This window comes from Lynx rufus, unplaced genomic scaffold (assembly GCF_022079265.1).
Source record: "Lynx rufus isolate CCGP_SWC_20201006 ecotype Redwood Valley unplaced genomic scaffold, mLynRuf1.p SCAF_28, whole genome shotgun sequence".
In the NCBI taxonomy this organism is placed as follows: domain Eukaryota; kingdom Metazoa; phylum Chordata; class Mammalia; order Carnivora; family Felidae; genus Lynx; species Lynx rufus.
This window is the reverse complement of record NW_025814843.1, coordinates 5,958,970-5,982,785: the sequence shown is the minus strand read 5'-3', so window position 1 is coordinate 5,982,785 and position 23,816 is coordinate 5,958,970. Positions and strand designations below refer to the sequence as shown.

The window sequence follows — 23,816 nt, the reverse complement described above, 5'->3', positions numbered from 1 at the left end:
TGGGAGGGAGAAGACACAAATAAATACCAGACTCATCCCTGAAAATTCCCTCGGTTTCCAAGCACTAACCTCAGCGTTGTTAAATCCCACAAGGAGGGCAGGAGAGCCAACTCGGCGTCGGATTTCTCATGACTCCAGGGTGGTGAGGGGGGGGGGGGTCTCCCCCGAACAGTGGGAGGACCCGCGTCTTCCTGAGCCAGCATGGCTTGACTTCTGTCAAAATCCAGGGCACAGAGGGGTGGCCACTCCCTAGGGACAGGCTCCGGAGGTCCTCGCCGTCATCGGAGCTGACTTCCAGGTCTCCCTGGGTGCAGGGCGGGGAGACTCCTGCTCAGCAGTGTTAAGAGGACGAAGCAAAGCACTTAGGTTCCACGCGGCATCTTTACTGGGTTCTGTCTTTGGAAGTGGTATTTCTGGAGTCTCGGGCACTCGGACACTCACATCCATGACGCGGCGTTCCTGGGACACGGCTCGCCTCGGGTGTGCAGAGAGAACGCATTGGCTGCGGCAGGCATGGGCACGCCGTTTTTCGTGACTTCCTTAAAAATTGGCTTGTACCGAATTCCACCTGTCCGTTTTTCCATCCGGCAGCCTCACGTCCCAAGGCAGGGCTGGGCCCCGCCGAGGGCCGCCCAGGGGAGCAGACCCGGGGCCACCGCGCGGAGGATGCCAGCCTCCCGAGTCCGGGGTCGCTCTGGGCCTTCACTGGGCCCTGACCTTCTTACTCTGAGGGCTCTGCGGCTGCTCCGGGAGGGCCCGTTTCTGCTGGGGCGCCCCGTCCTCGGGGCCGCCCACCTGCTCCCCAGAGAGGAGGGCCGCCCGGGCCAGCCGCACCCCCCGCTTCTCCCTGCGCCCCTCCATCTCCTCGATGTCGCCGGCAAACAGGGCCTGGAGCGGGGCGATCAGCTTGGAGACCGTGGCGGAGTCCCCGAAGCAGACCTGGGAGGGGAGCGGAGAACAAGGACGTGCGTCAGGGTCAGCTGCGCCGAGGGAGCCCTCTGCCGCAGCAGGTGCCGGCTCGCCCCCCACCCGCCTTCCTACCAGCCGGAGGAGGACAAGGCCGCGGGAGGAGGAAGCCCTCTAGGGAAAGGGGCACGGACAACCCTCTCGTGGCCAAAGGAGCAAAACCGCACGGGGGTCAGGAAAGGCGAGGCTGTCCGTCCTCACTCAGAGGGACCGGAGGCCCCAGGCTGGCCTCCTGGCCAGTTGACGAGAGAGAACACCGACTCCCCAGCAAGTGCCGAGGCGCAGACGACACGGCCGTGGGGACGGCCCGGCCTGACTCCTCAGCGACTCCAGCGGCCAGAGACCCCGGTCCGGCCCGAAGGCCCCGGAGAAGGTCGGCCTTGCCATCCTGCCGGGGCGGGCCACGGCGGGAGGATGGACAGACCCCCCTCCTACCCGGAGCCCCCCCGTGCAAGACCCACATGCACAGACCTTCATGTGGTCAAAGGCGATCCCCACTTTCTCGTTGAAGCCGGGGCTGAAGAGGGGGACCTTGGCGTAGCGCTGGCTGAAGTGGGTGAGCATGGTGAAGCCCGCGTTCATCCGCACACCCACGCCGATCGCCTGAGACGTGGTGCTGCCGACAGAGGACGCACGTGAGGCCGGCGCCCAGTGGAGGGAGACCCCGTCGCACACAGGCCCCGGGAAGGCTGGGGGGGGGGGGGGGGCTCCTCCGTCAGTGCCCCTACTGCCTCCAAACTCTTCCTGACGGCTGGATTCTTCGCACACGCCCCCAAACGGAGCCCAGGCCTGGGCTAGCGTCAGGGCGCCCGTCCTGAGGGCAGCGAACGGGCAGGGGGCTTCTCGCTTGGGGTACACACTCTTGTCACAGCAACAGCCCGCGACCCAGGCGGGCCTGCACTTCCCCGGGCAGCTCCCTGCTGTGGCTTCCGTTTCTGCCACCATACGCGCAATACTCGATCCCCACCCCGGCCAGCGCCCTGCCCAGACGGCGCTGCAGAAATGAGGGCAGAAGCCCCCACGGCCTAGTGGGAAGCCAGCTGGCCCCGTGTCACGGTCCCTGGAGAGCACAGTCGTTCCCTTCGGGGCTGACGCGAGGTGGCTCCGAGTGCCCCCGGGGAGAAGGGAGCGGCTCATCAGTCTCCCCTACCTGTGCGTCTTTTCCACGGCCTCCTCCTCCAAGCCGTCCTCCAGCGTGGCCTCATGTATCAGGAGGGTGGCGTCCTTCCCTAGAGAGGAAGCAGCAGACACTGGAGCAGAGCCCTCTGCCTGAGAAACGCTGGGTCCGGGGTCCACACCGCCATCTGTTCCCCTGCCCACACTCGCCTCCACTCACCCATCTGGACCAGAGCCTCACAGGGCATGGTGTCACCCGAATAGACCAGCTTCCAGCCGGACGTGTGGACCAGCGCGCAGCCGAAAGCATGCTTGCAGTGCCGGACCAGGCAGGTCTGAAACTGAAGGAGCGGCTGAGCGGCCTCCGGCTGTGCCCCCGTCACCCTCCCGCCTGCGGGCGCCCCCTTACCTCTCCCAGATCACACGCGTGCAGCAGCGAACCAATCAGCCTTTCAACCTCAGGGCTGGGCACCTCTGCCCCTTTCTGAAGGCATTTGGCAGGAATCAGGCTGGGAGAAGACAGAAGAGTTTAACGCAAGCGTGAAAAAACAAATGTCATGGGTTTTTTAAATTATTTTGAGAGAGGGGGCGCCTGGGTGGCTCAGTCGGTTGAGCGTCAGACTTCGGCTCAGGTCATGATCTCGCAGTTTGTGGGTTCAAGCCATGTGTTGGGCTGAGCCTGCTTCAGATTCTGTGTCTCCCTCTCTCTCTGCCCCTCCCCTGCTCATGCTCCGTCTCTGCCTCAAAAATAAATAAAAACATTAAAAAAAAATTATTTTGAGAGAGAAAGGGAGGGCAAGTGGGGGAGGGGCAGAGAGAGAGAGAGAGAGACAATCCCAAGCGGGCTACCACTGTCAGCACAGATCCCGAATCATAGCTTAGTCTCACGAACAGGGAGATCATGACCTGAGCAGAAATCAAGAGCCGGTCACTCAACCGACTGGGCCACCCAGGTGCCCCTGGGTGTTACCTTATGTTATGTTAACGTGATTCAAAGTACAAGTGTCTGGCTAGAAAGCCCCAAAAGCGTTATCGTAAAGAAAGTATTTAAATCAGTAACTAAGGGAAGAGAGTTGTCATTTAAAAAGAGCCAAACCAAGCCCCGAGGCCTCGGAGGAGGGCCGCCGGAGGCTACAGTGAGGGGACCGACCCCAGGCACAGGGACTCCCTCCCCGGGTCGCCTGTGGGTCTGTCGGCCCCTGCTCGGGCGCCGGGCCCTGGGCCGCTTTCACGGAGAAGTGCGGGCGGAAAGCTAGGAACTAGAGCAGAACCGAAAAGAGGGCTGGGCTGAGATGCAGCACGGGAACCGTCGACGGTTCCTGTCCTGGAGTCAAAGCATCCCTACCCCGTCGCCCGCCGCCGGGGGCCCAGTCCCGGGGAAGGCTGCGGGGTCCCGGCGTCTCGCGAGGGCCGCGGCCGAAGGCGGCAGGTGCCGACGCTCACCTGACGTGGTGCAGGATCCGCTGGCACTGGTGGTGGTACTGCTGGAGCCAAGCCCTGAGCTGGGTCGGGGCGACCACGGGCAGAGGGTGACACGGCCTTCCCAGAGATGCCTGAGGCAAGGACACCCGAGGGAGCGCCAAGTCAGGGACGGGAGCTCAGGGTGACAGGAGATGTGGCCGAGGGGTGAGCCAACCAAACTCAAAGGACAATAAAAGTGCGCGCGGCACTTACCAGGGCTCGCTCCCTCTGAAGCAGAATATTTAGCAAGCCCTGCAGGGGGGAGAAGGGGACACGCGTCAGCCAGGTCCGGAGTCCCCTCCGCCACGCCTCGTCTGGCTTCTGGCGTCCTGCTCTTGCAGCCGCTCCCACCTCCCTATCAGCCACAATCCGTGGGCAGCGTGTGACCAGGGACAGGGCAGGGGTCTGGGGTCCCCACTGGCCCTGGGAGGGCCCCTCAGGGCAGGCAAGCCGGGTGAAGGCTGACAGCGGGACCTTGTCCAAGGCAGTGCACCGAGCGGAGCGACCGCACCAGCGAGAGAAGAGCCAAGCCCCTGGGCACATCTGGGCACAGCAGGAAAGGAAGAGGGGTAGCGCAGGCCAGAGCGGCGCCTGCCCTCCGCCGGGGTCCCTCCACCGGGGTCCCCCCCGCCGCTCACCGTGTGGTGATCCGCGTGCAGGTGGGACACGAACACAGCGGCGAGGGTGCCCAGGACCCTGTCCACCTCGTCTCCGTAGTGACGGCACAGCTGCCCGAACGTGCCTTCGCCACAGTCCAGGAGGAGGGACCTGTCGGGGCTGTGGACGAGGGTGACGGTCACGTGGCTGGGAAAGGCCCCTGGGGCCCGCAGGGCTCCCACGTCCGGAAGAGGCGGGGCGAGCGGCTGCGTCCCTCCCACGCCTTCCCACACCTCTCGTGCGCTGAGAGGCCGAGCCCAATGCCACGGCAACTCCGGACCCCAGAGCTCATCGCACAGAGGCGGCCACGGAAACCCCTGAACACACACAGTACCCAGGGCCACGCGGATGCTGGCGCCCGGCTTGTGAAACGGGAGGACAAAAGCATCTACTCGCAAGGAGGCCCCTCGGGTTATCGGAGCTGAACCCGGCAACGGCCCCCGCGGCCGCACCAGCGACGGGCACGGGTGCGCACGCGGGGCAGCCGCCCGCTGTGCTTCCGGTCGAGCAGTCCTGGCCTCCTCAGCCCGGGCCGCCCCCTGCCCGGCAGGGGCAGGACAGGTAATGACCGCCGGCACAGGGGGGTGACCGCCGGAGGCCCCGCTACTGCCGCGGAGCCGCTCGCGGAGTCGGGCCCCGGGTGCTTCCATCCCGAAGCCCGTCTCAGCCTCTGCCCCGCGGGGAGAGGCCAGTCTCCCGCAGGCCTTCGTCCTCCTCCAGGAGGGGCCGTCCGGCAGGGGGCGCTGTGGCCGGGCTCCGGGGAGAAGCCCCAGACACACAGACACGTGACCTTCTGGGCAGGGACCGCGTTGCGGAAGCGCCTCCGGACGAGTCAGGCTGAGTGCCACTGGGGGGAGGAGGGGGAGGGTTCGGGAGAAGCCCCTTCCACGGAGCCTCTCAGCCCCCAGAGGGAGGCCTGGCCGCCTGACTGCTCTTCCGGGGTCCTACGGAGTCCGTCCCAGATGCGCGCACGCTTGATGTCAGGGCGCGCCTCGTACGTGCCGTGCGCACTGGACGCGGCTGGCGTCCGAGACGAGCACGCACGGTCTCAAAGCGGGCCCGGCCCCTCACAGTCTGACTTCCTCCACGGACGCATCTGCAGACGCACGGCGAACACGGCCCGGCGCCCGGGTTAACCTCTCTGCGGGCGAGGACGCCGGCCCGACCCAAGAGAACCGAGTCCGGGGGCCGAGCACGAGACGGGCGCACCAGCCCCGCGGCCGCTCCACGCACCAGCAGTCACCAGCTCGGGGACAGCACGGCGCAGCGATGAAGACACCGCCTCACACTCCGGAGCTGCCGCGACCGGCGGTGGGAACTAGTAGCCTCTCTGAGCGTTGGTTTACCGATCAAGGCAACGGTGGGCATTGCTTCATAGGGTTAACGTGAAAACTCGGCGAGATGGTTTCTCAGCAAAGCGCACGGCAGACGGCGGGGCCGGCTATTTTCATCAACAGCGCAGGGGACAAAGCCCGGTGAGTCGCGGAAGCGCCAGCTACTGAGGTTAATCGCGAGACGCATCAGTGCCCACGACTCCTCTCCCCGGCACTCTGGCCGAGAGGACGCCCCATCTGCCCCTGGGCCGGGCGGCGGGGCAGGGGTTCTGTTTGGGAAGTCCGGGCGGTGCCCGGCGCACGGGGGGGAGGGGGCTCCAGGAACGCAGTACCTTATGTTGACAAGCGTGGCGCTGACGTTCCGAATCTTCATCGGGATGGCAGACCCCGTCCCGAGGAAGACGATTTCTGGATACTGGCTTCCATTCTCTATGGAAACACACACACGAGAAAGAGCCCATTTCTGTGGGTCCAAAGTGAGCCGGCACTCAGCCACGAGGGGCGTCAAGTCTCGCTTCCCAGGAGGGGCTGCGGATCCCACCTGGCAGGGCCTCAGGAGGCGAGGCCCCCCTCCACTGGCTGTTTGGGCGTCAGTAGCTGTCTGGGAGGAAGGGCAAATAAATCCCACGGCCCTTCCTTGGAAAGAAGTGCTCCTGGTCCTTTACGAAAGGAAGGGGCCTTTACGCTGTGAATCGTTTACCTCAAGGGGCGGGTTCTGCCTGGCATCCAGCTCTTCCCACCAAGAGCTTTACAGGGGACACAAGCAGGCTCAGAGGGGACGCACCGCACGCAGGCTCTCTCCAGAGGAGGCGGAGCCAGAACAAGAGTCTAGAGAGACTTGATGGTTCCGAAGCCGAGGCCCCTTGTCAGCCAGCCTGACCAGCTCCACGTGCACGGCCAGGAGCCTGATCTGGGTGCATCTTTCACACGCAAACCAGAAATGCAATCACAAACCCAAAGCAGACGGGAAGGCTGCTTCTGGGGACAGGAGCCCCTATACCCGCCCAGGCGAACTTCCATGCAGAAACTGTAGCCGGGGGTGGGGTGCCTGTGTGGCTCGGTGGGTCAAGCATCCGACTCCGGCTGAGGTCGTGATGTTGTGGTTCATGGGATCGAGCCCCACATCAGGCCCTCTGCTGTCAGCGCAGGGCCCGCTTCGGGTCCTCTGTCTCCCTTTCTCTCTGCCCCTCCCAAGAGCACACTCGTGCTCTTTCTCCAAGATAAACAAAAACAAAAACCTCAGAAACTGCAGTTGGGTGGAAGGCCATCTGGCCCCACGAACGCCCACCCGCTTTCTGGACCAGCGTTCTCCGCTTCTATCATTAGCTGAAAAGCACCCTAGAAAAACCAGCTCCTGCAGCAAAGGTCACCAAGCTCCCCCCCACTGCTCTTGCTGACGGCACAATGGCGAGTGTCACCCAGCAAGGCGGGCGTCGTGGCCAAATCTCTTGTGGATCCTCAGCAAAGCCAGGACCGGATCCCGAGTCGGCTCGGCCAGGGTTCAGAGCTCTTTCCGGAGGCCGGCGGGAGCTCCCAGGCCCGGCGCACACAGCCACGTGCCTTGTAAAGAATGGCCGGGTGCCATCACCAAACACTCTGATGCACCTGGTCTTGGCGGGAGGGCAGGCGGCAGGCACGGGCACCGGTGTTCTCAGAGAACACGCGTGACGTCGCTAGCCCAGGTCAGAGGGTGCCTGCCGACCTCCTGCTTAGCGCTCCGAAAACACCAGCGGCCAGCAGAGGAAGGCTGTTCTGGGGTCTTCCGCTCACCTGCGGGGGTCGGGCCGTCCCGCACAGCCTTCCGATATTCCTGCACACTTTCCTGGAAGTTGGGGAGCTCCAGGGCCTCGGCGATGAACTCCTCAGGATTGCAGTTAATAACCGCATCCCTGCAGGGAGAAAAGCGTCTCTCAGGCGACCGGCCCGGGCACGGCCTCAAGCAGACACCCAAGTGGATGTCTGGAATTGACTTATGGACGCGACCCGCAGAATGTCCTTCACATCAAGAGTGAAGGCCAAGTGCCTGAGACCCCGGGCGGTCCTGTCCTCCTGCCGTGTGGACGCTTCCTTCTCAGCCTAGTCGGGGGGTGGGGGGGGGGGGGGGTGGTCTCAGAGCAAGTTCTGAATAGTTTCAGCCCCTCACGACATCTCAGCTCAAAGTCTCACGAACCCGACACGACTGACATTCGGGGCAGGGTCCTGCGCGCCACCCCGACCTCCACCCACTCGAAGCCACTGGCAGCCCCCAGGCCCTCCCGGGCTGTAACCACAAAAAACATCTCCAGACGTTGCCTGACGTCCCTTGGGAGCCAGAGGAAGGGAGGGGAGAGGAGCAGACGGCCCTGGTGGACACGCACAGCCCACGAGCAATGGCTCGCGTGGTAACAAGTCCTCAGGGCCCAAGAACCCTGTGGAAACGCAGGCCTTGACTGATGCGTTTCTCGCGAGGCCCCGGTCCCGCCACGCTGACAGGCAAGCCTCCGTCAGCGGCTCCCCACCCCGACCGGGCGCTCGCGCAGGGAGGCCGGGCCCGGCTCCCCAGAATCCGACCCGGGAGGCCCGGGACTTGCACCGTGCGTGGGCATGAGGCGCATCTGGGTACCGGCTGGGCTCAGCTTTATGAGCCTTGTGTGCAGAGGCTGACAGCAGGCTCCGAAATCTGAAGACCGCACGGTCTGTAAAAAGCCCGAGCACTCGTCACAAGAGCACACAGCGTGCAGTCACAGCACAGTGGACGGGAAGCTTCAACTCGCTCGGGATTCACTTGGACGTGAGAGATGTGTGGGCGGGAGGCACTTCCCACGGTACTGGCTGGACTGGTAGAGGCTTTCCTGCCGGCAACTTAACGCTCACCGAGTGCCCTCCGACCCAGTAACCCCACACCTGCGAGCCCCCCTGACGGAACAGAGTTCCCCTCAGACGCTTGCCTATAAAACACTCGATGCCTCAGTGGAACAACACAAAACGAGAAACGTCTAAAATGAACAAACACCCCATCTGCAATGCCATTAGAAATCCGGTTACCAAAGACCACGCGATGGCTCAGGAAAAGAAAGACGTGTCAGGTCACAGATCCACACACACACTTTTCAAAAGATACATTCCCCGCTTGTTCCAATTTAAAAACAGAATGTGAACCATCAATTTCTCTCATCTCGGGGACGAGATGACAGGTGACTAATTTTCTCCATCAAACACACGTTACTTCTCTGATGTAAAACAAGGGACACGTATGTGTCCCTGTCGTCATGGGGAAGACTTTGCAAAAGCTTCGTCGCTGGCCTCGCCCTCCCGCCCCGACCCAAACCAGAGCCGCGTGTCCTGGTGACTTTGCTCTGGGACGCAGCCGCCCCCGTTCATTTACTGCTCGTCCGGGGCTCATCTGCAGCAGGGACAGAGTTCAGTGCCCGAGACCAGGCCACATGGCCTGCACAGGCTGCAGTATGCACTACCTGGCCCTTCACGAGAAGAGCCTGCCGCTCCCGCTCTAGACCCTGCCGTCAGCTCAGAGTCGTCCTGACCTCTGCCACTCCCTCCGAGGACGCAGCTGATACTTGAGGAGGCACTCGCCCCGGACGGTGGGCACACGGGAAGCCGGGACTTCCTCCTGGAAGAGACAAACCCCACTGCGTGGAGAGAAACCGAGCCGAGGGGCCGGGCCGGGCCGGGGGACCGTGTGGGGCACTACCTGGCGGCAGGGGGGTGGCGAGCGGGGGGAAGATGTCGGGGTGGATGAGGCTGAGCTGCGTCTGTATCTTGTGGCTGCGGAGATTGTGGACGGACGAGCAGCTCTCGTTCAGGACCAGGTGCTGGGCGGCGGGCCCGAACCTAAGGCAGAGACGGCGTGTTCACGGTGCCCTGCAGGGGGGACCCCGCTGCGGGGACGGCAGCGACACCAGTGCACGTAGGTAGGTGGAGGGGCTCAGAGAGAGGAAGTCGCACTGCTCTGCTCGGAGTCCAGTGCTCTCTGCGGACTGGAAAGAGTCCAGAAGAAACCAGAAAGCTAAGACGTTGGGCGCCTACGTCGGGACTGGGAAACAAAACGGAGTTCAGGGTAGAAGAAAAGGCACCATAAAAGGAAAACAGACCACGGGTGTTAGGGCTCAGGCCCTCCTCCAGGAACAGAGGGTGACGACGAACCGGCTATCCAGGAAGGAGCAGAGGGGGCGCCTGGATGAACAGGGGGCTGGGGGGCTGGAACCCCACCACGTCACCCTGTGCTCAGAGCTTAGCTCCGACACCACCTGGTCTGGCCCCGCCTGGTGCTGAGCTGGGCCGGCGTGGAGCGCCCTCTTCTCCCGGTCCCGAGCGTGGGCAGATGGCCACCTCTCCAGACGGGATGAAATAGCGAGGCACCAGCACACTGCCTGTCACATGCTGGGTGTCCAGTGACCTGAGGCTGCTGTGCTACACTGGCCAGTCTCTTCTTTAGGACTCGGCCACGGGGTCATCAAGAGTGGGCGGTGCTCACCGGGACACGGAGTGTGCGGGGACCCCACTAGCTGCTGGATGTGTGCGCACGGCGCCACCTAGTGGCAGCTGTTCCCCACGCGGGGCACAGGTGTCTGCCGGGGGAAGGAGGGGAGGACAGACAGACGGCACAGGGTCCTACCTCTCCATCCACTGCTGGTACCTGGAGTCCGCAAGCACACGCTCCGGGGCCATGTGAACCACCAGCGCCACGGGGGCCTCGGCATTTCCCTGGTACCTGGGGGGAGGGGAGAGTGGTGTTTTGCTTCGGACAGTGATACAGGCTCACAACGTTCGCACGCGGTGCCTGTGCAGCCGTGGGGGGGGGGGGGGCGCTCGGCTTGCTCTCCCGGTGGGTGAGCACAGGGAGGGCGCCAGCTGACTCCTCTGGTTGGCTCGGGGGCTGCCCGCCGGGCCTTCCCGCAGGCGCTGGAGACAATCCCCGTCCCCTCCGGCCACAGGGGCTCGGACCTATGGAGCAGGACAGAGGTTCTCCAGGCCTCTTCTTGCTCCGCCCCCCCCATCTTTCACAGCAGCTCCCCCCATAAATCTCGGCACCTCCAGCTCTACCTTACTGCCCGCCTTCCAGTAGACCCAGGGCACAGGCATGGGCCGTTACAATGGTCTGTGATTCCACCGTCCAAAGAGAGAGGGTCACTTTCTAACATGCTGATGCATTTCCTTCCGGTTCCCGTAAAAAAATTCACACAGTATTTTTAACCTATCCTTCCCTTCCGCGCACGCGCATGCACACAGGCAGACATAAGGACAACACACACACACACACACACACACACACACAGAGCGCACGGGGTCGCGTGCTTAAACCTCACAGCACTGCCTCAGCGCACGCGCCAATCAGCTCACAGGGACTCCAAGTAGCTTTGCCGCCACGGCATGACTGAAACACAAAGCCTGTGCCAGCCGGGTACCCAGAGTCGCCCAAGGAGAAAAAGCGGGTCTGAGGAAGAGCTTCTCACACTAACCTGAAAGAGTCAGAGCTGCCCCAGAAGGTCTGTTGTGATAAGCACCATAAAACGACTGAGTGAAACACGTAAATCAGAATTAGGAGCAGGAGAAATACACGCAGAAGAAACCACGAAGGACGGGAGAAAGAGGAAAGCGCGGGCGTGTGGGGCCAAGCTACCCGGGATGACAGCCGACCTGAAAACGGGTCCCGCATCTTTGCATGACAGGAGACAACGGAGCCCAGGCCACCGGAATATCAGAACAAAGGTGTTCCCAGACTAAGGTTCCATCCCTTAACACAGACCCCTGACCAAGACTCTCACACACGTCAGACCTGCCTCAACAGAATCAGTGCAGGCAAGTGAACAATTTATGAGCTAAAAATAGTCCAGGGGCGCCTGGGTGGCTCAGTTAAGCATCTGACTCTTGATTTCGGCTCAGGCTCATGGCATCGAGCCCGGCAGAGGGCTCCGTGCTGACAGCACAGAGCCTGCTTGGGATTCTCTCTCCCTCTCTCTGCCCCTCCCTACTCATGCGCATGCTCACTATGTCTCTCAAACATAAATAAACTTTAGAAAAAGAAAAAAAGGGCTGAAAACAATTCTAGAACGTGTCCTAGACTTAGCACCCTAGCCAACCGCTGATCTTCTAGTCTGCAAGGGCTCCGGGTCTCAGTCTTCCCTAATTTCACTCACACAATCGCATACTCCGTAAAGCCCGCCGACTAGCAGTCCCTTGGTCAATCCTGCCAGCAGGGGCCTGACCCCGGCACTTGGAGCTGGGAGCACGGGCTTCCCAGACGCGGCTCCGTGCCAGGAGCAAGCACGGGCCAGGCAGACGCCCTCCTCCACCCCGACGGCCCTCGTCACCTCTTGAAGGTGGCGTTCTCGCAGACGGGCCGAATGAATCCTTCGTCCGGACACTCCACCACAACAAAAGCAAGGCCGGGATCTGGAGGAGTACAGATCTCTTCAGGCAAAATCTGCAAAACAGCGGGGTGATGACTCTCTCCGAGGGCAGAGCCCCAGCTCAGCAGACATGCAGGGAACTGCCAACCGCACAGAATCCCTACGGAACACGCACGGACCAGCGGGAGGATCACCGCCCGCCCCCTTCCCACTCGTGCTGCTCCTCTACACGTACGCAGACTTGGAGAGGGCACTTCAAACCCAGAGTGGCCATGAAGCCGGGCAGGACAGTCAAGCTTCCCTCGGGTTTGTGGCCGTTGGTTCTGACATTCTCAGACGCCAGAGAAAACACCCTGGTTAAGAGCACGGTGGCGGTCCTTTGGGCCGCGTGCCCCAAGCCCACCCTCAGGGGGTCTGTCGTATGTCCGACAAGGGAGAGCACCCATCCCATGAAGAGGAGGACCCCCAACCCTAACTAGACACTCTGCATTTACACCCAAACGTGGCCAGCGTGGACACGCTTCCCTCAAAGTGAGCTCTGTCTGCGGGGCCCGGGCCAGAGCACGGCTGTCCCACGTTCGGGCCCCCACGGGGACTGCGGACACATCACGGAAACGGGCGTCTCACCTCCCTGCCCTCGTAAGTGACGCTCCTCCCGTCCTTGACAGCAGCGATGATGGGGGCGATGGCAGCCGTCCCGCTGAAAAGAGGAGGCCAGCCACGGGTGAGCCGGGCGCTGCGGGGACACGGACCCCCCGCCCACCCCCGGCCGCCTGGCTGCACTCACACCGGGAGGCCCAGCTCCTTGGCTTTGAGCACCAGGAAGTTTCCTTTCTTCACGTGCAGCTGCCACAGACAGAACGCAGACGTCATCTCAGTGAGGGAGGAGGAAGCTCGGCTTTAACCACTTTTCTTGGGTTTTAACCACCTTTCTGGTTTTATGTTTTTAGTGTGTGTGTGTTTTAATGTTAATTTATTTTTGAGAGAGCGAGCGTGAGAAGGGGAGGGGCGGAGACAGAGGGAGACAGAAGATCCGAAGCAGGCTCCACGCTGTCGGCACAGAGCCCGACGTGGGGCCCGAACCCACGAACCGCGAGATCATGACCTGAGCCGAAGTCAGACGCTTCACTGAGCTGCCCAGGCGCCCCTGGCTTTGCTCTTTAATTTCGGTTTCTTTCTTACCGCTTGATGAAGCACTCAGGTCCGGTTATTGCTTTGAAATGAAATACACCATATCCCACGCTACATCCTGAAGAAGTCACTGATTCTCAAATACTTTAGGACTAAAAGCTGAACGACTTAAAACCCAGCACGTTACTTCCTGACGTTAACTTGTTACAGATCAGTAAAATGCAATCCATTTCCAAATCAGAAGTATCCTTCAAGCATCCTTGAGAAGAAACAAACACCTTTCTGTCTGATCATCCCATACTTACCATTTAATAGCTAACAGGACGTGACCAGAACCTTGTCTAACAGAAATGATCGCACAAATCCCTACAGGACCCAGAACCGTGAGGGCAGTGACAGGCACTAACGCGGGAGTGATCTTCCCCCTGTGGTTTTCGCAAACCCGTAACAGGGAGCTGCTTTCATCCTGGAGAAAAGTTGTAATGAAAAATGCCCAACATGCTCTTACCGTGCCGGAAAGACAAACAACAAATCCCGCCCCCAAACCTGATAGTCACCCTCCTGTACTTAAAAAACATGTACGTTCATTCTACGGATCTACATGTTTCATATGTAATAATAAAAAGTCAGAAACGGCATAAAAAGTTAATAAATCTTTGACTACGAAGTTCTACTTGGTTTTCATTTTCTTCCTTAGATCTTTAAAAGGGAAGTAACTCTGAGGGCAAAGCCTACAATTTGGATCCTTGAGTCTTACTGGGATTCTAGAATTTTCTAGCTCGGCAAACATTACCCTAGATGAAGGATTACAGCTTTAGTGCATGTAACACAAAGATGATGAGCTCAGATGACGGCTTCAGACATCATCGTCTGTGAAAACGTGACCTTCCCTCCACAGACCCTGATGGGCTTCAGGATGGAAACTACGTCTCTAACATTTAACAGGGACTGGCAGACTAAGGCAGGCAAAACCCCTCCCTCTACTCCAAGCTGACTTCAGCCCACAAAAGACATGTGCCCACCTGAGGGCACGGAGTGTGTGGCAGGCAGCGGAGAAGCAGAACACAATCCCATGAGGCCCCGCACTGGCACACGGCGGTCTGAAGCCCATGCTCTCCTAGCGGAGGACAGCCGGAGTCCCGGGCCCTCACACGTAGGGCCTCTTGCCTTCGACCTCCCACGGCCTGCACCAGCTCAGCTGTGCTGCCGTCCAAAGCCTCAGCCGGGAAGCAGCAAATTGGCTCCAGGAGGGATAAGGGCCCACAGGCTGATGGGTGAGAGCAGGGCCCAGACGGGGCAGCAAACAACAAAGGAGGGGACACAAGGGCCGGGGGGGCCATAGCCCACAGCCTCGGGAACGGCGGCCCAGCAGTGGCCAGGTTTACAAGTGGGGGGGCGGCCCCACCACACAGGGCACACTTCATCACACTCCATGGCCTCTACTGAGAAAGGAGGGAAGGACCTCATACAATTTACAGATTACCGTATAAACCTACTTTAAAAATTGGGGGCACATAGGTGGCTCAGCATCCGACTTCGGCTCAGGTCATGAACTCACGGTTTGGGAGTTCGAGCCCCACATCGGGCTCTGTGCTGACAGCTCAGAGCCTGGAGCCTGCTTCGGATTCTGTGTCTCCCACTCTCTCTGCCCCTCCTCTGCTTGTGCTCTCTCTCAAAAATAAACATTAAAAAAAGTTATTTTACTGCCTAAAAACTCAGAGATACCCAAGTAGTAAGCCTATCGACAATAGTACCTAACTTATAAAACCTACTATTACTTAAATAAATTGACCAGGGCGCCTGGGTGGCTCAGTCCGTTAAGCAGCTGACTTCAGCTCAGGTCATGATCTCGCATTCAGTGAGTTCGAGCCCCACCATCGGGCTCTGTGCTGACAGCTCGGAGCCTGGAGCCTGCTTCGGATTCTGTGTCTGCCTCTCCCTCTGCCCCTTCCCTGCTTGCACTCTGTCTCTCAAAAATAAATAAACATTAAAAAAAATTTATTTCAATAAGGTTGACAGAAGTGATACAATCAATGATCCTGCAACTGATAACGATTACTACTGACCTTCCAGAAGTGTTTTTCCTGATTGGTGTTATAATTTGGATGAAAATTACAAACCTATTTTAAAATCAACATTACTTCTCAAAAACCAACGAAAGCCCACAAAAAGTCAACACATGTAGCTTTACCACAGATTAAAGTGTTCGCTACACTTAATAAAACTTTAATGCAAAGCCCTATTAAAAATAGGCCATTAGTCAAGTTTTTAAAATACTCTATTGTCATAAAATTTTCACAGAATCGGACCAACTTCAGATTTGCAGACACAGGCCTCAGTGAGTGCTCGCCGGCATTAAAATGCGTCTAGCTCGAGTGGTTTAACAGCTACGGTAAAACCATCGGAACTAAAAGAGAGCTGAAGGAGTCTGAACGGAGGCCCGATTCCTTTGCAGGAACACAAAGCCACATTTCTGAAGTGCAAGACGGCTGACCGTTCCCAAACACACACCAGCGTGTAGGCGGAAGGGCTCCGTTGCCGGAAGGGCGTTTGAAAGTACATAAAATTATAGGTGGCAGATGGGGACACAGGGGGTCTGTGCTCCTTCTGGGCACAGGGGACTCGGGAGCTGCCACCTCAGAATCACAGGACAAGCACTGACGGAAGGTCACCACGCACGCTCACTTTTGAAAGCCCACCGGGGAGGCGCTTACCTTACAGACAAAGGCTACGACCAAGGACGGGTCCCTGCCACGCTTTCTCTGGCCGACACCTGAGGAAAACCGAATGTGGTCAGAACAAGGCCGGTGTGAACCTTCTCGGGCTTCCCAGGCGGATGGTCATCCGAAGTCTGGCTTCGTGCAAAATGGAACGGACACAACCGTACGAGACAAGGGTCAAAGAAAACCCTGGTACCCTTTCTGCGGCAGACCTGGATGTCGTCCCACTGGCGCCGAGATCGGAGCAAACAGAAAATGCAAACTGCCCACCAGAAAAACTAGAAATGTCTGGTGAAACGTTTCAAAAAATGACAGTGTACCCAGACGTGGAGAAGAAAAAGCAAACTGTAATGTGCTTTATAAACAAGTGTAAGAATACGCGAACGAGCTCGAAGGTAAAAGGCCTGCAGGGAAGATGCACCTGTGCCATCCACACCAGGGTGGCGCACAGGCCGGCCCTTCTGGGGCAGCAGGCCCGACCAGGGCAGAGAGAGGAACGATCGGCCTCGCCCGCCGTGGTCCCACGCCTCCAACACCTCTACTCCTGGGATTCTGACTCACTTTCTCAGCAGCCTGTCGTTCTGGAGGAAAAGGGGCAGAGCCACTCACTGATAGGACCCGTGGGCTTCGTGCACTCGTGAAAGATCACCTCGCGTTAACGAAGGCTGCGAGAGGCTGCGTACGAACCCATCTGCCGGAGCCTGCTCTCCTCCGGGCGCACGGAACACAGTTTGGGGCCCAACCAGGGCCGGGGACTGGCCCTAGAGCTCCATACGGCCACCTTCACCCTCTGCCCACGGGCCAAGTCCCACACTGACAGAGAAGCGCCCGTTTTACACACAGGCTTCTTACGAAAACAATTCCAATGCAGCAGGACGGGGCAGCAGATAAAGAAGCCAGCGTCCTCGAGACCGCATGCTGTTGGGTTTAAATAGCATTACCGTCTGCAAGATGCTGCTCGTTCTCGGTGGATCCAGAATCCGAAGACTGCCCTGGACTGAGTCTTTCTGGACTCTGAGACGGCTGGCGTTCTCCACGCTTCTGCTCGCCTGGTTGGCATGGAAAACAATCAGACCCCACGCCACGCAGGTGAGCTCACGGCCAGGAGCCCGCTGTGCACACGGGTCGGTACCGGAGAGCCCACTAAACAGCCTGCCTCCTATGACAGTGACTGGGTGCCTCCCCACCCGGGTCTCTGACCAGGCGCCACACCCACCCGGGTCTCTGGGCCGCAGGACCTTTTGATCCCCTTCCCATGTCTGCTCAGCCGAGAGCCCTGACCACGGCAGGGACTCAACAGTGTCTGCGGACTGAAACGCAGGCAGGCAGCAGGCTGGTTCACGCACCGGCGCCACCCTCCGCGAACAGACCTAGGCCGACGGTGACAGCGCCGTGGGAGGGCCGTGACTTTGCAGCCAGTTAAGTCTCCAGGCCAGTAAAACAACTCGCCGTGCTAAGAGGCCGGCTGGGCCGCTGTCTCGCAGAAGCCCGCCCGCTCCCCCCGTGCACGTTCCTTATCGGCCCTAGGGGCTGGGACAGCCGGCCAGCTTGGGCCACACAAGCTAACGTCAAAGCAAACGGTCGCGTGCCAGGAAGGGAGGAATAGAGAGGGACACACATTAGGCCCGGGGGGGTCGGCAGGGGTCAGGAAAGAGAGGACATCTGACCAGGAGTGAGCCAGACAAGGCGGGCTCTGATGCGACCAGCCGTCTCACTGGGCCCCAAGCATGTCTGCCTCTGTTCGAGACACACACCCACCTCCCTCCCGCACACACAGGGGCCGTGCAAGCTGCGTGTCCAGGCCAGGGCCGGGCTTCCTGGCCCCCTGCGGGGGGCTGTCTGTCCTCTGTGTCCCCTGAGCACCTGGCAGGCCTCGCTGTCAAGGGAACGTCCCTAGTGCCCTGCGTCCTCTTCGCCATCAGCAAAACCTGGCCCGGGGTGTGACTGGCCAGACACAGATGAGACACACGTGGCGGGGCCTGACAGGCGGACGGTCTCTAAGTCAAAACCTCGTCGTCCGACCCTGGGACTCGCGAAGGTTCACGGGACCTTCTGAACTACTCACAACACTTCTATTAGTATTAGCGTTTATAAACAACGCCTTCCTAGCGCAAACCCCTCCAGCATCCCATCACGAAAGGAGTGCTTACATCCGTGGCAAATAAACCCCAAGCGATAAACGTGCAAAACTGACAGGGCAGATTACGATGTCCCAAAGTACAATCACGATCGTTAGGAGTCCAGTGTGTCTGGTGAGGTTGTGAACTCCTGAAGGGCAGGAACCATCTCAATTCTTCCACTAAATTTCCTGATCGTATCGAGAACACAAGACCAGGCACACAAAGCCAGTACTCGAGCATTTTCTATTTTCGCACGCCCCTTTCCTTGCCCGGGACCTACATGCCTCCCTCCTCCCAGGAAACGGGGCTTTTGTACTCACTGTATATGGGGATCTGGAAAACTGTCATGGTCTCATCCTTGTATTCGGGTGCCGAGTGGGGCCGCACGGCTGTATGAAAAAGACCACGGGGCAGTGACTGCACTGGACGGAGGCACTGGGGGAGGAAGAGCCTTCCAGATCACCAACCACAAGCAAATGGTTTCCCTTGGGATTCTGCTGGGAAGCTACACTACAACCAGAATTTCTGAGTAAATTACAAATTTTAAGAAAGAAACACCAATGTATTTTCATCGGCCAATACTACACTCAATGAAAAAAATGTATTCTCGCTACCTGCTTAAAAAAAAAAAATTCTCAAATTTATTTTTTTAATTAATTTTTTTTTTAACGTTTATTTATTTTTGAGACAGAGACAGAGCATGAACGGGGGAGGGTCAGAGAGAGAGGGAGACACAGAATCTGAAACAGGCTCCAGGCTCTGAGCTGCCAGCACAGAGCCCGACGCGGGGCTCGAACTCACGGACCGCGAGATCGTGACCTGAGCCGAAGTCGGCCGCCCAACCGACTGAGCCACCCAGGCGCCCCAACAATTCTCAAATTTAAAAGGCATATGTTAACACACGGCCTCGTGACACCAAAAGGAATGCATCATCTCAGCTGTAAGAACCACCATCCGATGTGAAATGAGACGTTGGTGTTTCCGCTGAAGATGAGCATCAGGGGCGCCCGGGGAAGCTGGGCTGGGCGTCCGACTTCGGCTCAGGTCCTGATCTCGTGGTTTGTTAAGTTAGAGCCCCAAGTCAGGCTCTGTGCTGACGGCTCGGAGCCCGGAGCCTGCTTCGGATTCTGTGTCTCCCTCTCTCTCTCTCTGCCCCTGCCCTGCTCGTGCTTTCTCGCTCTCTCTCAAAAATAAATAAGCTTCAAAAAAAAAAAACAAAACAAATGATGTTTGAAGAGGAGTGTTAACAAACCAGGGACGTGGACCGCCTGGGGGCGGGGGCCCTGCTGGCATAGTGGGCTCCGCCTCGCCCCAGGAGGAGGCCACCTGCCTCCCAGCAGAGCCCAGCTGGACCCAGTAGCATCTCTAGCCTCTACCTGGGGGCAGGAGGGGGCGCGCAGAAAAGCGCAACAGGCAAGATTTAAAAAATTCATCTCCTGTTGATGAAGCACGGGGTTTTAAGGTTTCACGGGGTCCAATTTTTATGGTTTCTCCTTTGAGAGACTGGGGCAGACAGAAGACAGAAATGGCCGATCACGAGTCAGAGGCAGGAACGTACCCAGGTCTATTCCCTTCAGCGGACCAGAAAATGTTTTGATAGCTTCCAGGTATTTTTCCTACAAAAGAGAAAGAAGGAAAGCAGCAGTTCCGGCGGCGCAAACGGCAACGGGCAGTATGCAGAGAAGTCAACGTAAAAGCCCAGTAAGTATTCTGAGCCACCTTTGCAGAAAGAGTCACGCGGTGGCCGCTCTACGCTAGAAGCCAAGGGTTCAGCGGTGAGCGGGGGACGTGCTCCCCAGCCTCGTGAGACATAAAATCCGGCGACAAAACTGAACCGAGGCAGAGCACAAACCCCCGGGGAGTGGCAGCCGTGCCGAGGGTCTGCAAGAAGCCCGTGGGACGCGGGGGCCGGGGTACGGCCCGTCCGAGAGTCAGGCAGGCTCCTGAGCAAATGTCCTTGCGACGGGGCTCTGGGGGCTCAGAAGGAAAGCCCTGGGACGGGAAGGGGCTTCAGGGAAGAGCTAAGAGGGGCCCGCGGAGCCCCAGCGTGGGGACCGGGATACGGAAGCCAAGGGTGGGCCTGAGCCGGGACCCACAGGGCTCCCAGGCCCTGCTGCGGGGGCGGCACTGTGCGGGCTGTGACTTGCCTACGGGTGCGTCCCCACCGCGTGGCGGGTATGAAGCTGTCATGGAAAACACGGGTAGGAGACAGACGGCACGAAGGCCTCGAGGACAGACAAATGGATGGATTCGAGGCACTATTTTGGAGACAGAATTAACAGCACCTGGCGGCTGCCTGCCTGCCTTTCATGTTAAGAACTGGGAAATCACGATGGGCACACCACTTCTCGGCAGTGTGAAGGGGCTGCGTTGGAAGGTACGAACGGGTCTGAAATGTGCGCGCGCACTTGCTACCGAACACGTAAGGAGCTGGCTTAGCGCTTTACGTGCGTACCTCGCGGAACCCTTCGCAACTTTACGGAACATCACAGCCATCTGACAGAGGCAGAAACTGAGGCTCTAGGAGATACAGCGACTTGTGCAAGGTGACACGGCCTCTTTAGCTTGAAAGGCGGAGGGTTCACTCCACCGTCAGTTAACTCCGGAAGGCAACAGGGGAATTTGCAGAAACGGAAACGGCTCGCGACTCACGTTAAAAAAGGAGGGGTTGGCCTTGACAGCTAGTCAGGAGAGACTCACCAGCTGTGGAGGTCCCGAAAGCACACACTTTGGGAGCCCGGTTTCCTTTAAGGTGAGAATCATTCCTGGAAGGAAAGAAGGAAAGAAGGGAGGAAGGTCAGCCGTCTCCTCACCGTGCCCGGAAGCTGCCACCAGGGGGCGCACTCCTCGCTTAACTAGCTATTTATCTACTTGTCCTCGTTCAGGCTTCAGTCATCAAGGGCCACGTGCAGCAGTGACGCCTGCCGGGGGTGTAAGGTGACTGTAACCATCACCACCACACCCTCCGGTTTACTGGCACGTTTCTCCAGTCCAGCAACTCGATAAACGAAGTGGACGGTAACGCTTGGGAAGCGGCATGCGTGTTAAAATCTGTCCTTCTGAGTCACAGCTTTTCATGCTGCAGCTGACGGGGCGAGCATAAAAAGAATTCCAGCGCGCAGGGGCCCCTGGGTGGCCCGACTTCAGCTCAGGTCATGATCTCAGGGTTTCTGAGTTCCAGCCCTGCGTCGGGCTCTGTGCTGACAGCTTGGAGCCTGGAGCCTGCTTCTGATTCTGTGTGTGTGTGTGTGTCTGCCCTTCCCCTGCTCATGTTCTGTCTCTCTCAAAAATAAGCATTAAAAAAGAAAAGAAAGAAAAAAGAAAAAAGACTCCAGCTCCCGTGGGCTCAGAAGATGGGCAAAAATGAACAAACAAAAAACGAACAGGGCAGGCTAAAAATCCCAGACTTCCCTCCAGCCTCTAACTTCAGAAAGAATATACTTACCACACAGCCCCCCCACATTACACCAGTGCATTCGGGTCAGGAATATGTTATCCAAACGAGCCACCTTCAACCTAAGAAAGACAGAACACTTGAGCAACACAGGGACCCTCTGTGCTGCTTCAGAAGCACTCCCGTCTGTCACCTCGGCGTTCAGGGCCCACAATCACCTCCGCCCCAAGAGAAAACGGTGGACTCACTTGTGCTCCTGCATGAGTCGCTGAACGCCTTCTCCACAGTTGAAGAGATACCTACAGGACACACGTTACGCAAGAAATTCAGGAGATGCTACTCTGTAAAAGCTCTGCCACCGTTTTACATGCTTTACTGTTCGCTTCGAGAAAAACACACGTTGCGCTCCTGGGCTGCATTCCTGGCGTGAAGATGCTGCTTGGGAACGAGCCCTCCTTAGAGGAGCGGCGAGCAGGGGACTGGGGGCCTGTGTAGCAGGCTGGTGCTGGAGCGAGATGGGTCCTCTCCCCCATCACCTCACCAGACCTGATACCACCCCACACGCCAACCATGAGGTCCCGGTGTCGGGGCACACGAGAGGTCGTGCGGCCAAAGTGTGCCACGAGGGGGCTCGGGGCCCAAGGGTTGGAAAGAGGACGCTCCTGCCCAAGTGTGCAGCTCTCAGGGGCCCCCCGGGAACCCCACGGCCGTGGGGGTGTAGGGCATCTGGGACCCCCCCGCACCCCCCAAGGGGCCAAGCTCGGCTGCAGCAGCGGAACTCCCCACGGGTGACGCGGAGACACCGCAGCCCCGAGGGCGGGCGGGGCGCGACGAGGGGACGCCGCCTAGGCCCGGCCGGACTCCGGGGCGGCGCACTGACCGGTTGTACTCGGAGAAGACATAGAGCGCCGCGCCCACGTCCCGGCCGCCGGCCGCCACCACCTGCAGGTACACGGTGTTCGGGCCCCCGGGCTCCCACGCCGCGCCACGCTTCTCCCGCGTGCGCAGGTGCCGCAGCGGGTCCTTGGGCGGCCGCTGGCGGCGGGCGGGTCCCTGCGACATGGCGCGCCCGGCCGCGGACCGCAGCAGCAGCACCGAGCGAAAAGCCCACATGCGCCGGCCTCCGCCCGCGCTCCTAAGGCTGCGGGTCACTGAGCTCCTGGTGCCCCCCCACGCCCCGCCCCTCCGCCCCGCGTGGCGGGCCCAGCCAATCAGAGCGCCGCGCGTCGAACTGCCCACCTACGCGAGGCCACGCGTCCAATAGCGAAGAGCCTTGCCCCTCGCGGCTTGTCAATTGGGGACGGCCATAGAGTGGGGGCATACTAGAGCGCCCCGAACGGCCCCGCCCCCTATCTCTTTCCGGCTTTCCCTGCGGCGATTCTTTCCGGAAACTGTTTCGCTTGGGGCGGGACTTCCGGGAGCGCAGAGCCGGAAAAAGCCACCTGGCATAGGAGTCGATTCTTGGGAGTTTTCGTTGGGTGCCCGGGGCGCTTGATCCCTTTTTTCACGGGTCGAGATGTGCCCCGCTAGGCGAGTCAGCCCTTGGAACTTTGGTTCGTTCTTAGTTGTGGTGGTTGTTAGGATGAAATGTGAGGGGATAAGTTCTAGAGAGCGTTAGCGTAGGCGCCCTCGCTAATTTTATTTCCAGTGATTCGCATGAATGAATGCAGGCTCCTAACGATTGTTTTACTATCTTTGGGGAAGAAAAGCAAGAATAATCGATTAGGGGTTAAGAGAACAAGTTCTGGAGCAAGAGAGTCTTGGTTCGTTTGTTAATGGGGTGATCTCGACCTGTCTGAGCCTCAGTTTGCTTATCTGTAAAGTGGGGTGGGGGTAGTTCCAGTTATCTGTGAAAGGGCGGGCCTACACCGGCCAACTCCATCTTGTTCTGTGTCCTTCACCTTGACCACGCCTCCTCCCCTTGAGTAGCTCACCTGCCTAACAGGACTGGGACCCTTCCCCAGCCAATCGGCTGAGGCCACAGCCATTACCTCACCAACTGCCCCTAGGCCCCAATAAAACCTTGGTCCTTTTGAAACTCGCTCTTTATCCCTGGTATCTCACCGCTGCGTCGGTGCAGGTAGGGGATTGAGCTCGAGCTAGCTCGAATAAAGGCTCTTTTGCTTTTGCATCGGACTCGGCTCCCTAGTGGTCTTTGGGGATCACGAATTCTGGGCATAACAATCTATGCCAGATTTTTATAATTAGAGCGCCTGATAATATATTGAAAGCACTTTAAGTGGCGCCGGCACAAAAGAGGCACTCAGTTAATGGCAGCAGAAATAAAAAGTAGAGTACTTCAACCCACGCAAAATATATTGGAACCAACGACAGGTGGCTAAAGAGATGCTGGGCGGGGACTTCGCAGGAGTAAGTGTCCCAGGACGAGCCCTTTGCAAAGCAGTAAAAGGACTTCCTATTCCCTCGCATAGCTAATGAGGATTTCTCCCTGAGAGAGAGCTCAGTTAAAGTCACTAGAGATACAAGGAGCGCCCTCAAACGGGCAAGATGATTTACCCAGGAGCTCCACGCAATTATGAAGCTGGTTCTATGGAAGGTTAGGGCACAAC

The 23,816-nt window shown here is 59.0% G+C and overlaps 1 protein-coding gene across 1 annotated transcript; it reads right to left on the bottom strand.

Annotated features, from left to right (window-relative positions):
- Positions 1-362: 362 nt before the first annotated feature.
- Positions 363-22,392, bottom strand: ELAC2 (elaC ribonuclease Z 2). Its single transcript, XM_047089798.1, is given in 25 exon segments — positions 363-939; positions 1,438-1,582; positions 2,117-2,195; positions 2,303-2,423; positions 2,492-2,591; positions 3,526-3,635; positions 3,757-3,795; positions 4,182-4,320; positions 5,867-5,963; positions 7,305-7,423; positions 9,056-9,141; positions 9,223-9,234; positions 9,236-9,362; positions 10,147-10,242; positions 11,843-11,955; positions 12,509-12,581; positions 12,669-12,727; positions 15,727-15,785; positions 16,674-16,781; positions 18,173-18,241; positions 19,411-19,468; positions 20,553-20,617; positions 21,298-21,368; positions 21,495-21,545; positions 22,127-22,392. Coding segments are annotated over 25 exon segments (2,466 nt in total). The 5' UTR covers positions 22,360-22,392; the 3' UTR covers positions 363-702.
- Positions 22,393-23,816: the final 1,424 nt, after the last annotated feature.